This window comes from Asterias amurensis, chromosome 5, assembly GCF_032118995.1.
Source record: "Asterias amurensis chromosome 5, ASM3211899v1".
Lineage (NCBI taxonomy): Eukaryota > Metazoa > Echinodermata > Asteroidea > Forcipulatida > Asteriidae > Asterias > Asterias amurensis.
Window position 1 is genome coordinate 15,973,160 of NC_092652.1, and position 13,666 is coordinate 15,986,825.

The 13,666-nt window shown below is 38.1% G+C and overlaps 1 protein-coding gene across 5 annotated transcripts in view; it reads left to right on the forward strand.

Annotated features, from left to right (window-relative positions):
- The first annotated feature begins 717 nt into the window (after window positions 1-717).
- The window catches only part of LOC139937752 (TRAF3-interacting protein 1-like), a 35,999-nt gene continuing 23,050 nt past the window's right edge, over window positions 718-13,666 (forward strand). For 2 of the 5 annotated variants that reach the window (XM_071933043.1, XM_071933045.1), the window contains exons 1-8: window positions 718-999; window positions 3,279-3,347; window positions 3,841-3,889; window positions 6,232-6,344; window positions 7,064-7,207; window positions 7,997-8,290; window positions 9,970-10,032; window positions 13,568-13,591. In XM_071933043.1, the coding sequence (XP_071789144.1) occupies window positions 880-999; window positions 3,279-3,347; window positions 3,841-3,889; window positions 6,232-6,344; window positions 7,064-7,207; window positions 7,997-8,290; window positions 9,970-10,032; window positions 13,568-13,591 (876 nt within the window). In that variant the 5' untranslated portion in view covers window positions 718-879. The remainder of the gene's footprint in view (window positions 1,000-3,278; window positions 3,348-3,840; window positions 3,890-6,231; window positions 6,345-7,063; window positions 7,208-7,996; window positions 8,291-9,969; window positions 10,033-13,567; window positions 13,592-13,666) is intronic. The other 3 variants (XM_071933046.1, XM_071933047.1, XM_071933044.1) reach the window with 2 other exon arrangements.

Genomic DNA, 13,666 nt, shown 5'->3' on the forward strand with positions numbered 1-13,666 from the left:
AAAAAATCAATCGTAGGAAATAATATATTCCGGAATAAGTTTTTATTTTTTTATTTTTGTTATAGCTATAAGCTCGGATTCACTATAAGCTCGGATTACAGGCAGATACGCAGAAAAAGATCGCCTGGAAGTGGTTGTCGTATAGGGATCGTTAAAACATGGAGGAAGGAGAAATTGGTTAGAGCGAAGATTGCGAGTTAGTGGCGCATTTACGGTGAAACTAATTTCTATCTGCTTTTCGTAAAGTCTTTTTTCAATGTTAATTTCTTTCTAGTGCGCTATGATCTTGATGGAATTGGAATAGCGTCCGTTATAATTTTTAATTGTCACGTTATGTTATTAAGTGACCCGTAGCCGAGTGTGGGACGTTGCAGTGGATTGCCTTTAGAATTGCCATCTTGTTACCCTATTTTGAACCGAATCACAAAAAAAACAAATGAATTCCCCCCCCCCAAAAAAAAAAAAAAAAAAAAAAAAAAAACATGACCAGTTTTTCGGACTAGTCCACCGCCACTCCTCAAACCTTGCCGCCCCCAATTTAGATCCGCCCCGCCCCCCCAAAAAAAACCAGTCGGGAAGAAAACACGGAAAACTGACAAGAGAAACTATGTCCCTGGTACCCTGCGAAATGGAGCAAACCGTTGCACAACGATTTTACCGTTTACCAACGTATCCCAAATTCATTTTTGTGCACACTAGATACGAATGTTCAGTCACTGAGAAAAACAGCATGAACGACAATACATGATGGCGTCTGCGTTACTAACGAAACAGGAATACAGCGGTGGCAGTTCGTCATGAAAATTATCACCTAAAACCATCTGTTTTCTTCATGTTTTCACAGTATTTTCAAGGGAATTAGATACAAGAACTATTGAGATGGGGGACTTCGTAAAAGGAACCCAGGACACTCTGGGAAAACTAATTAAAAAACCACCACTTACAGAGAAACTACTGAAGAAACCGCCGTTCAGATTTCTCCACGACATAATTACAGAGGTAGGATTTGTTGTTGTTTACTGCTGGTTGACAAATCCCATCGGTTCACGTTTTTTGATGAATGGTTCCTTTCATAAGTTTTTTCAAAAGTTCTTTAGTTGGGAATTGGAGAATACGTTATAAAACTATTCGATCTGAAAAAGGTACACCCTATTTTTGCAGGTCGCTAAGCGACACACACAAATTGAAATGTGCTTTGACATTTGAACTTGTTCATGAATCATGTCTGTCACTTTGTCAGTGTCGTGAATTTTTTCCTCCTCCGTGAATAGACATTGACACTGGAAAGTGTACTGTCACTATTGAAAAGTTGTACATTCAATATGTCAAGTGCATTCCCTTGACCACATGACCTAGCTGGTTCTTTTTGATCTGTGTTAAATTTAGACTTAAATTTAAGCAAATATTTAAAAAATAAACTGCAACTTATGAAAATTATTATTTACTAATTTACTAAAGTACTTCAACAAGTAAAATACCAAGGAAAAGTTTCCGTATGAAGCCACCACTTTTTCATTTGATATGAAATAATATAGATAGTATCTAATTAACCTCAACTCAATCAATGAGATATTATATTCTTTTTCGTAAAAATTAGTGAAAAAGTGGTGGCGCCATACGGAAAGTTATCCAATACATAAAGTGAATAACTTTCCATATGACGCCACCACTTTTTTACTCATTTTTACAAAAAGGGATATCTCTTTGAGCTTAAATTAGATACTATATTATTTCATATCGAATGAAAAAGTGGTGGCGCCATACGGAAACTTTTCCCATAGAGTAAATAAAACCCACATAAAGACTACTTTACTTTTGTTTACTTTGGTGTTGAGGCTTCCAGCTACAGCTTATGTGGCCCTCTTTACTGCATTGGGTTCACGTTGATAAGGGCGGTATTTCAACGGGTGGCGCTTCCAATGATTTTCGAGTTCAGACATGCTTTTGTTAATTGATGAAGCATTAAAATTAATGCTTTGTCAGGCAGGTCGTTCAAATTATTTAGGCTTCGCACTGTTAATGACATCTGCCTCGTCTTAGATCTGCAGTGGGGCTTCCTCCTAATTTTGAGCCTGTGTCCCCTATTTCTGGATTCTTTGATGATTTCAAACATGTCATTCTTCTCTACAGCCTCAAATCCATGCATGACTTTGTATATTTGAAGGAGATCAGCCCTTTGTCTGCGGTACTCTAGTGATGGTAGTTTGAGTGTCTTAAGTCTGTCTTTGTAGTCTCGATGCTTCACATCTGGGATGAGTGATGCAAAGAAAATGATTTTGTTTTAAAGAAGGGTTTGATTGAATTTTTTAAAGACAATTTGACAAACATTTCAAAATATAGTTCAATTTAAAAAAAGAAATTAAACAGTACTTCAAGTTCAATTTCAAAACAAGTCAGTAAATTAAATACCCATCCTGATTCATACCACCCTAATAAAGTAGCAAATAAGGTAGGGGTGACTTTTTCAATGTCAGAGGCAACTCTGTCTGTTGTGGGCAACTTTGTGAGTGTCCGACTTTGAGAGGGGTGACTTTTCGACTTAGAGAGGAGTGACTTTGTGAGTGAGGGGACTACTTTCTGGGCATGCTGAGGAGGCGGTAGCCCACCTTGTTGAGCGGTAAATGGCTCTTTTAAATAATTTGTCTCATCACATCACAGTCTCAATGGCAACTGTGATGAGAACGATTTTTTACAAGAGAGCCATTTACAGCTCAACAAGGTAGGCTTAGGAGGAGGGGGGGGGGGGGGGGGGAGTTGACTGGTGGTCTTGGTGTTTTTCTAGGAACAAATCTGCCCCTTACTTGGGGAGGTGAAAGATCTTTTTTTAATGGACTTTTATGTATTTGTTCAACATGGAATAAAAATATTTTTTTTTGAGAAAATGTCATTATATCGATGTGTTTGTGGCATGAAAAATAAAATTACCAGGGGTGGATTTCACAAAACGTTAAGATTAGTCTTACCTCAGTTAAGATGAGTTACTCGTCCTAACTTGGGACTGGCCATACGCTTTTTATTCCTCCTTGGACTACCGGTAGTCCGAAGTTAGGACTAGTCGTAACTCTTTGTGAAATCGCAGGTCAAGTTGGCTGATAATTAATTCAGGCCTGATTCTTCATGGAAGCAACAGAAGCCTCCATCCAGTCCATGACCCTAGGTCATTGCCTTGGTGCCCTTTGAGCAGTTCTGGACAGTAATATTTTCATTTTCAGGAACAAAATATCAGTATCTGTATTCTAATTTTATTTATTTTAACCTTCTCTTGCTCTTCTTTGTAGGTAATTAGAACAACAAGTTTCATGAAGGGTCTTTACACATCAACAGAAATGGATTCACAGAATGTGAAGGTAATAGTTTGTCTTCATATATTTGTTTAGGGCCAAATGATGTACTTTTATGAAGAATACCCTTATCTGCATTGAATAGATTCAATTTCTCATACGAGTATGAAATATGATACTTTGATATTTTCACAGGCTGATTGTACCGGTTACAGTCACTGGTTTATGAGCCTGCGGGCCAAATTTAATTTTGAGCCCTAAAAGTGATTCATTTATCATTAAGTGCTGACATAATGTAAAACAGAAAAACAACTTTCAGATATTTGCACTTGTCTTCATTGCATGTCCACATTTCCACACGAGAAAATACATTTCATAAATCACATTTCATAAAATGCCACATGTTTTTATGTAGGTTGGTTGGTTTGACATGTACACGTAGGTTGGTTGATTTGTGTGAAAAAGACACAATCGTCGTGTTGCAAATTTTCCATCACTGTCAAATTATGCACCTCATTCTTTTTGTATATAAATGTTGTCGTTTAATTTTACTTCACAGGATAAAGAGAATAAAGTAGCATTTCTACAGAAAGCAATTGATGTAGTTGGTAAGTACACACTTTATGTAAACTCTGAAATAATGAGCAGTGTTGTAGTGGTTGTTAGAACTTGTTGACAAATCTTTTGTGTTACATGTATATGTCTTCTTTTAGCAGTAAATTGCTGCTTCATTTAGAAATTGCTACTACGAATTCTAGGAACTATGACTACTGTACATAACACTCAAAAGTCATACTTAAATACACAAGTTCAACAGGCGTGAGAATCTTCCGGTTTAAACCGGAATTCCGTTTTTTTTCCTTTCAAAATTGTGGTCTCCGAGTTCGATGTGAATTTGCTATAAAATTCGGGGGTAGGTTTTTGGGGGTATACATTTGGATTTCTCTAATCCCTCTTCTCTAGCCGGACAATGTCAGTTTACCTTTGTAATTGTTATTATCGCGGATCCACACGTACGGCGTTCATGAAAAAAACGGCACCTAAGAACTAAACAATAAATTGCAGTCCAGCAAATGGCCCAATTTACGGCTTGTGGTCTTCCTGGCATCGCGCATGCATGTAGCAGGAGCGCATATGTATAAACTTGCCTCATTCCTTGCTTCGTTTATAGTGGTACGGTTCAATAATGTTTGCGTGTAATGCGCTTGCTGCTGCAGCAAAGATAACACGTGTGGAGACTTTTGAAAGTCTACTGAAAAAACAATGCACGTGTTTGCACCATGTGTACTGTGACTGTGTACGTGCAGGTTTGTACACGAACCAATGAGCGGCGCGGCACGAATCTGAGATCGCCGGCAGGCCATGGAAAACTGGTATCTGTTATTGCCTCACAACCAGCGAAAGATATATTGGGAACCAGCGAACACACTGTACGTCCGGACGACGTGCTTTCTTCATTGGTTCTATTTCTATGTTGGGGTCTAATCTCAACCTCGTTCCAGTTATACCCTATGCTGAATAACAACCTCTTTCTCAAAAACACATCGCTCTCGCCAGATATATAGGCCTATATATATTTTAAAATGCGCGTCGCCGACGGATCGTTAAAATCACAAACATTTAATTGCAAAAGAATTTCTTTTACACAACCGAATTTCAAATCAAGAACCTATAAAAATGGTTGTTTGTGAGAAAAAAAGCATTTTCAAGGCGAAATAAGGGATAAGATCGTCAGAAAAATTAAAATATTATTACCATTATTTTTTTTTCTTTCTTTTTCCGGAATTGTTACAAAATCGCAGGCGAACCCAAAATTGTTTGAATTGTTTGAGCTTTACATTCCTTATTTTCCCTTAAACCTATTATTAAAAATTAAAATAAGGAAAAATCACACAATAGTAGCTCACTTCTACCTGGAAAAATAGGTGTCAGAAATTCATCAGAGACCACCACAGAGCTTCTAAAATACCTAGAGCTCCCAGGGCCCTTAGCGGGCCCTGGACCCCGGCCGTAGGGGCCTTTTTGTGTGCTACACACACAAAAATGATGGACTATTGACATTTCCGATCAACTGAATTTTTTTCCTTTTTTTTTATCATCACCCATTCTCATGCCTGGTTCAAGCTGACTTTCCAATATTTATTTGGGTAACAAATGAAACTTTCACAACTTTGATCTTTTACAAACGAGTTGATTAAATTGCCTCTGACAATAGACAGTCTAAAAATAGGGCTAATTTAATTGGCCCAGGACACATCTAGGGTTAAAATGTCTAGTGCTAAAGCCAAGGATTAGGAAATAGCCTTCTTTTGACAGATCAATAGACCGATCCATTAAGCTCCGCCCCATTGCGTATTGACCAATCACATGTGTGCGCGTTGCTTGGCGCGCGCGGCAGAGTTGTGCAGAAAGGCATTGGAGAGGCTCACGTGTTCTTGCTCACACGTGTGTCGTGGGCGGAGCCTAATGGATCGATGTATTGATACCATCAAAGACAGACAGGATTGGAAATTAGTTTCAATTACAACGTAAACTTTTCATCCTTAGAGTTCACTGACTATAAAGGTCATACAAGTACCAATGCTTTTTGTAATTGGCGCAATCGAAATAAGCTCGGTATGAAATGCATTTTACACATCACGAAACTTAACCTTTTTAGGAAGAAACTATAAATAAGTAGTAAACTTGCGGGCACAACCATGTGCAAATTTCTTTTGTGTGAGTGTTGGCTCTGAGTAGAGCCGGTTTGTTCTAGACGTTTTGAACAGTATACTCTGCTCGACTTCAGGAAAAAGTATACTGTTCAAAATTTAGGACCAAACTGGCTCTTCTCATAGCCAACACTCACACAAAAAAGATTTGCATTTGGTTGTGGTGGCAAGTTTACTATTTACTTATAGTTTCTTCCTATTTCAAACAATACTTAACCTTTATAACTTGTATTTTTCAGCAATTGTAAATAAAAAACCTCTGTCGGTAAAGCCATCCAAGATTGTAGCAGGTCATGAACCAGAGAAGACCAATGAACTCCTTCAAGAGATAGCACGTGCAATATCAAGCAAGGTAAGGTTCTTATTGTCCGGGGCGGTGTGGAGCAAAACAAATTTATCGGCCATTTAAAGCAGCACCTTTGTCTCAAGCTGCAAACCCCAAACTACAGTGTGACCTTAACAAGTACAAATGCGCAAGCGCAAGCTTTTGTTGTGTGTACGCACCAATGGATTATTAAAGTACGACAGTTGTTACCAGAACTTTGACTCTCTAACTATGTTTCAGCAGAGTGTTGATTCCCAGTCAAGACATTCGTGTCCTAAAGCAAGACACTCAACCATTATTGCTGTGTCCCCCATGGGTGAGGTAAAGCCGTTGGTCCTGTGTGTTGTGTAATGCACCTAAAGGTACCCAGAGCGCTTGTCGAAAAAAAGAAGGGGTTGCCCCAGTGTTCCTAGTTTGATTGGCTGCATATTGAGCCACAGCACCTTGACAACATTGGTGCAATCTGAAACTAAAGGATCTAGGGTGGATTTCACATAGAGCTAAGACTAGTCTTATCTCGAGTTAGGAAGAGTTACCTAACTTAAGACTAGCCATACATTTTTTATCCTAACTCTTGTTGAACTGCCTTGAGCTTCAATGAGTGACGTGTATAAGCGCTATATAAGAAGCCACGGTTACTATTATTATTATTATTATTATTATTATTATTATTATTATTATTATTATTATTATTATTATTATTATTATTATTATTATTTTATTTTTTTATTTTCTTCTTTCTAAAGTCGGACAGCTCAGCAGCAGTTGCCAAAGTTCTTGGAGGAGATGTGAATGAGTCGGAGTCGGGGAAACCCCCAAAGCCAGCCAAGGAAGACGATAAAATCAGAGACTCCAGTGCTGACAAGAGGAAAAGAGATAAAGAGAATCGAGTAGGTCACCAATCCTTTACAGAGACATTTTTATCAGAAATGCTGTCGATGTTGCGAAAATAGCATTTGAAAATCCTGATTTCAATGTTGCTTATATTGTAATTGTCGCAAACAAAATAAGCCTGATGTGAACATGCATTAATACCTCACTAGTCTGTACATGGGCCCAATTTCATGGCTCTGCTTAGCGCCCTTTTCTGTGCTTACTGCCAATAGAATTGTGTGCTTAACAGGGTGCTGTAATCTTAGAATTCCGTGGTTGGCAGAGCCATGAAAGAGTTTAGAAAACATTGTTGAGTTGTTTTGGAATATGAATGAGTACAATATAAGCAGATGTGAATAGGAAAGACTTTTCACTTAGTATTGAACTTATATCAAATGAAGCAAAAGGGTGAATGTGAATGGGTAACAAGTTCTATAGTTTTGGTACAGCAGAAGAAAATGCCCTGTCATGGGAGAAGAAACTATAGAATTCTTTACCATTCCATATTCACTGTTTTACTTTAACTCAAGTCGATCAAAAGTCTTTTCTTTTCATATCTGCTAATAATGTAATGAATTTGTGAAATGATTTTGTTTAATCCTTTGTTTTTCTGTGCCCAAGAATAGGTGACCTAGATGAAAGCACATCATAAATGCTGTTTTTATTGTTATCATTCCTTATTATACTTCGTTTAAATAACTCAAGTTTACATTTATGTAAAAATGTGCAATGAGAATGTTTATACTTGGGTTAATTCTATATAGCTGCAGAAGTTGAAATCTTTAAGAATGCATCTTCCCATTCAGCAGGAAAAGAAAATCAGTTCAGACAACCGAGACAGAAGCTCCAGCCGCGACCGAGAAAAGGAGAAAGGGAAGGAGAAAGACCACAAGGACCGCAATCGAAGCAAAGACCGAGAACGGAGCAAAGATAAAGACAGGGAGAAAGATCGGGATCGCAGCAAGGACCGTGACAAGGACCGTGACAAGGAGCGTAGTAAGGACAAGGATAGGAAAGGACGGGATAAGGACAAGGAACGTGAGAAGGAACATAGCAGGGACAAAGATAAGGAGAGGGATCGAGAGAGACGAGAAAGACGGGTAAGAAGCTTAATGTTTGTGCCAGCTCGGTGTTTCTTGGTGTTTCTTGATTTGAATTTAATGTAGCGTTTTGTACTCTTATATGTTATTATCAACATTTTTAAAATTCATGCTTTTATTTTCTGTGTTTTTATAAACATGTATGTTTTTTGTTGGAGGGGTCTGGGAGGGCACATCGCTTTGATGACAGTTTTTTAAACTTTTGCCTTACCCTGGATGGCCCCTGCCAACAAAGAATTATGTCCGAAGATTTAAAATAAATAAATAAATTCCTGGTGACCAACACATCATGCTTGAATGTACAGTCGGCTCTCGTTATAAAGAGCACTGTTTTTAAAGAGTACATTCCGAAGTCACGAATCTCATTTCTGCTTTGTGTTTCTTTGTTTTGCTGTCCTCTTATAACGACATTCCTGTTATAAAGAGGTCTTTGGCCAATCCAAGGGACCTTGTTATAATGAGAGTTGACCGTATTTCATTATAAACTGTATTTTTACCCTCACATGTTTTGTATGATGCACTGTGTACTCAGTACTCCTGAGTTCTGTGGAAAAAAAATCCCACACGCATATCAGTTGGGTTGGATTCTTGCCCAGTACCTTTGCATGTCGTGCCACTTGACCACCGAGCTAGGTGGCTAGAGATATTTTGAGTCCTATTTCATTAGTTCTGTTTGACATTTCTGATTTTGAGTTTCAAGATTCATCAAAACTGATTTTAGCAAAGGCACTTGTCATTTTTGAGCAAAAATAGTTTAAATTATACTCTACGACAATGTGTTGCGGTTGTGAAACCACTTACATGTATTGCGGAAAGATGTGTATACAAGAAAACATTTTTCAAGACATGCAAATGAAAGTCTGATAGATGCTTTAAAACAATGTCCAGGGATGCCTGTGGCAAAGTGTAAAAAACTATGGCGATCCATTGTGTAGCATACACAGTGCATGCACTCACTGTGTTATTCTTTGATATCCCTGTGTTAAAGAGCGACAAATGGTAACTGTAGTTTAGCCTCAAAATTTCCCTTTTTCTGGAGGCTGGACAATCGTGTACTTTGAGAGATTTTTAGCATATGAGTTAGTCTGAGATTCTATCATGCAATGGCCGATTATCGGCTGCTACTTCTGGCCATGGTTTTATAGCAGAGTCACTGTGAAAAAAAAGCCCTATTTTCTTAAAGAAAACTATCCCAAACAACCCTGGAACATTTTATTAGAGCACTTTGTGCCTTTACTTGCATGGTTTCATTGTGACATTGAAATTCTCCTCACCAAAGTTATTCCTGCCAGAGAGCATGGACACATTTCTGAATCCCAGCGGTAAGTGGTTAAAATCAGACATGCCAAGTCCAGAGGCCAGCTATGCGTGAGATTTTTCAAAGCCAGCCGCCCCCCCCCCCATCTAATATTGTAGATTGCGTTTTTTGTACACACGAGCGCGACTTGGCAATGCATTGTCGTTAATTAAAAAAAAAAATTCCCGGTCTGGCCCAATGCGTGAGAAAATGGTTGCTGTGCGTGTGAGCGTGAGACAGAGCCCAAATGCGTGAGTCTCACGCCTAATGCGTGAGACTTGGTAGGTCAGTAAAATACAACTTTAGCATTGTTCATGTACACACACAGGTGGTTGATGATTGTTAGTTTCATTAAAATCCTTTCTTTGTTTCCCATATTCAGAAACGCAAAGAAGAGGAGGAGGCTGCAAGGCAGCAGCAGCAGAATGCTCAAGAAGATGAAGAGGTTAGTATTGGTCTTCAAACTCTCTCATAAAAGACTGTACAAGTCTTATGCTTATTGAAACATTTGAACCCTTTAAAGGCACTGGACACTATTGGCAAATAATTGTTATAGCATAAAAACTTTCTTGGTAACGAGCAATGGAGAGCTGTTGATAGTATAAAACATTGTGAGAAAGGGCTCCCTCTGAAGTAACGTAGTTTTTGAGAAAAAGGTACTTTCTCACTCAAATAGAAAAAGACTTCAGCTGAAGCCTTTTTATCAAGCATCTGAAAGCACACAAATTTGTGCGACAAGGGTGTTTTTTCTGTTATTATTCTCTTGCAACTTCGATGACTAATTATGTCAAAATTTTCACAGATTATTTTTTTAGTGAGAATACTGGCCTTTGTCAACTACCAAAGGTGCCCAGTGCCTTCAAAGTGCATTCGTTTGTGTCTTTTTACGTGGAAACAAAGTTGTCCAAGAAATGATTGAATATGTGAGTGACTTGCTTAGTCTATGCTCATCAAGCTACATTGTAACAACTAAATGAAAATATACAGATGAACTAAAATTTTCAGAAGTTGCATTGAAGTGTTTTTCTTCCCATTACTGCACACAACCAGTGAATTAGCAGATGAGCTAATATTTTTCAGGTGTGAGTTCCGTATTGAAGGCATAATTGGTGGATTTGAAGTACTTTTAAAATGAATGTGATAGAAGTTATACTGGCTAAAATGTCTGGTTTGTGGCAGATGTCTGTGATCCGCCCATTTTTACTCCCCTATTATGTTCGCTAAAAATAACCATCCTACTTACTGATTGGCCCAATTTCATAAAACTTGTTAGCAAAAAAACTTGCTTAGCACAGACAATTATTGCTTAGCTAAAACTGGTTACCAGATAAAAGTCCATAAAGTTTACATTGTTGTGACTGGTATCTCACCCATTTTTTGCTTAGCATATAAATTTGTCAAACAGTATTTTCTGCTTGACAACTTAATAAAATACGCCCCTGGTAGATTGTGGATGTTCAACATTTAAAACCATTTACACACTAAACTGATCATGCATGGTTGTGTATAGTTTGATCCAGTGGTAAAGCTATAGAATGTGTACAAAGCTAAGGGCAACAAACAGATTTGTTCAATCAGCAGGACCTTCTTGATTGTGTGGGAATAATAACCCCCTCATCGACATTTCCTTTTTCTTCTTGTTTTAAACGATGTCACTAGAGTGACGACATGACAACAGAGGTACGCAGGATTAACTTTGGCAAAAGTGCAGTGCAGGAAAAATCTATTGCACAAATTAATTCCTGAGAAGCACAATTTTTGAAGGGCACATTGGTTTGAAGTCTAAGTGAACACACTACACCTCTACTCTTTGAACTTGTGCACAATGTGGGTAGGAATGCCAAATACTGACTCGACAAAAAGTGCCATGGCCTGAAATCACCCACTGGACTGATGGTCTGAGTACAGTGGCTTTTACACTTTGGACTGATTAAGTCACTTCTTATAAAAATGCAATCATTGTAAATCTTCATTTATTAGCTAAGATTCCCTTTGCATTCGTGTTTGGAAGACACCCAACTGTTACCCATATCTCCTTCTGGCGTGTCATGACCAAACGAAAAAAAGCATCGGACTCAATCTCAGTTGTGTCTTATCAGCAGAGTGTGGGTTCAAGTCCTGGTCATGACACCTGTGTCCTTAAGCGAGATACTTTGAAACCATTTCTTGATTTATTCGCCCTTCGGATGGGACATAAGGCTGTTGGCCTCTTGTCTCGAGTATCGCATGTAAAAGAGCCCAGTGCACTATTGTAAAGCGAAGGAGTTCGCCCCGGTGTTCCTGATTTTTATTGACCAAAGCATCTTGTAAACAATAACATGGTGCTATGAAAAGAAAAATATCTTACACTCCTAAAACAGAGCTCCACATACAGTACCTGGCTCGAAAAGTACTGAAGAGTGCATTGAGTGTCACTAAGTGATAGATTTGTGCACTGTATAAGAATCCAAAGTTATTATTATTATTTTGTCCTGAACACCTCCGAACTTGATGATATCACCCCGATTCCATTGCCGATACCCTCTCACCAATTCTCACAATCCTGTCCCACCCGCCCTCTCTTTGCTACACCTCTATTTGTTTGCCTGAAATCAATCAATAAAGTTAATGCACTTTGTTTGTTGTGCTTGCAAAAGTAAAAAATAATACTTTTCAATACCCAAATATAAATCATATGCAATCTGATCACATCCACCCTCTTTCCCTCTCAAACAACATTGTTGTATTCATTTAGATACATCCTTATAGGAATTTTTTTTTATGTGCTTGGCAAAGAACCTAAATAAGTTGTCATACCCAAATAAATTCCTTAGGTCTGTGTTTAGATATTAAAGTGTAAAAAACCCTGCATAACATGTAGTGACAAGAGGGACAATGAACTGGGAATTCTACAGTCAGAGTCAGTTAGGAGTCCATTTGTGGGCTTTTGTACATTTTGTACATTTGGTGGTAACCAATCTGAATGACTAACAATGTCGTGAACTTCAAAATGAGAGCATTTTAAAGGGTGTATTTACTTTTTGTAGGACAAAAAACACAATGTCCACAGATTTACACTAAACTTACACAGTTTGAAGATAATGATAGTAGAAAGCTTCCCTGGAAATGATACGTGCTGAGGTGCTGTAGTTTTTGGGAAATGAGTAAAACAATGTCATGAAAATTATTTTAAGCACTTACAAACGTATTTTCATGACATTGTTTTACTCATTTCTCAAAAACTACAGCACCTCAGTAAGTAATATTTGAAGGGAAGCTTTCCACTATCATTATCTTCAAACCCTGTAAGTTTAGTGTAAATCTATGGACACTTCCTTTAACTGGTAAGCAAGTGATTGTACCAGTTGTCATGAGAAATGTTTCTCAGGGTCAACTGAGAAACATTTCTCAGTTGACCTGAGAAATTTTTCTCAGTTGACCCTGAGAAATGTTTCTCAGTTGTCCTGAGAAATGTTTCTCAATTGACCTGAGAAATGTTTCTCAGTTGACCTGAGAAATGTTTCTCAATTGACCTGAGAAATGTTTCACAGTTGACCTGAGAAATGTTTCTCAGTTGACCTGAGAAATGTTTCTCAGTTGACCTGAGAAATGTTTCTCAGTTGACTTGAGAAATGTTTCTCAGTTGACCTGAGAAATGTTTCTCAACTGACCTGAGAAATGTTTCTCAGTTGACATGAGAAATGTTTCTCAGTTGTCCTGATAAATGTTTCTCAGTTGACCTGAGAAATGTTTCTCAGTCGCCTGAGAAATGTTTCTCAGTTGACCTGAGAAATGTTTCTCAGTTGTCCTGAGAAATGTTTCTCAGTTGACCTGAGAAATGTTTATAAAATGTAGGCAATGCTGCGTTGTCCCGCTTGTAAGTTGACAGCAGCAATGTGTTGCGTCAGTGAAACTATGATAGATCAGCTATAAGAGGTGAAGCTTTAGTAATAAAACCCGAGTGTTGATGAATCATTCTTTTGATTATGTTTCTATTACAGGATGCTAAACCTGCACAGGGAGAGGTACATTTTGTATGATTTACATTTGATCTAAGCTTACTTTGATCCAATCAGATTGTGTCCAGTAGGCGTGGGCAT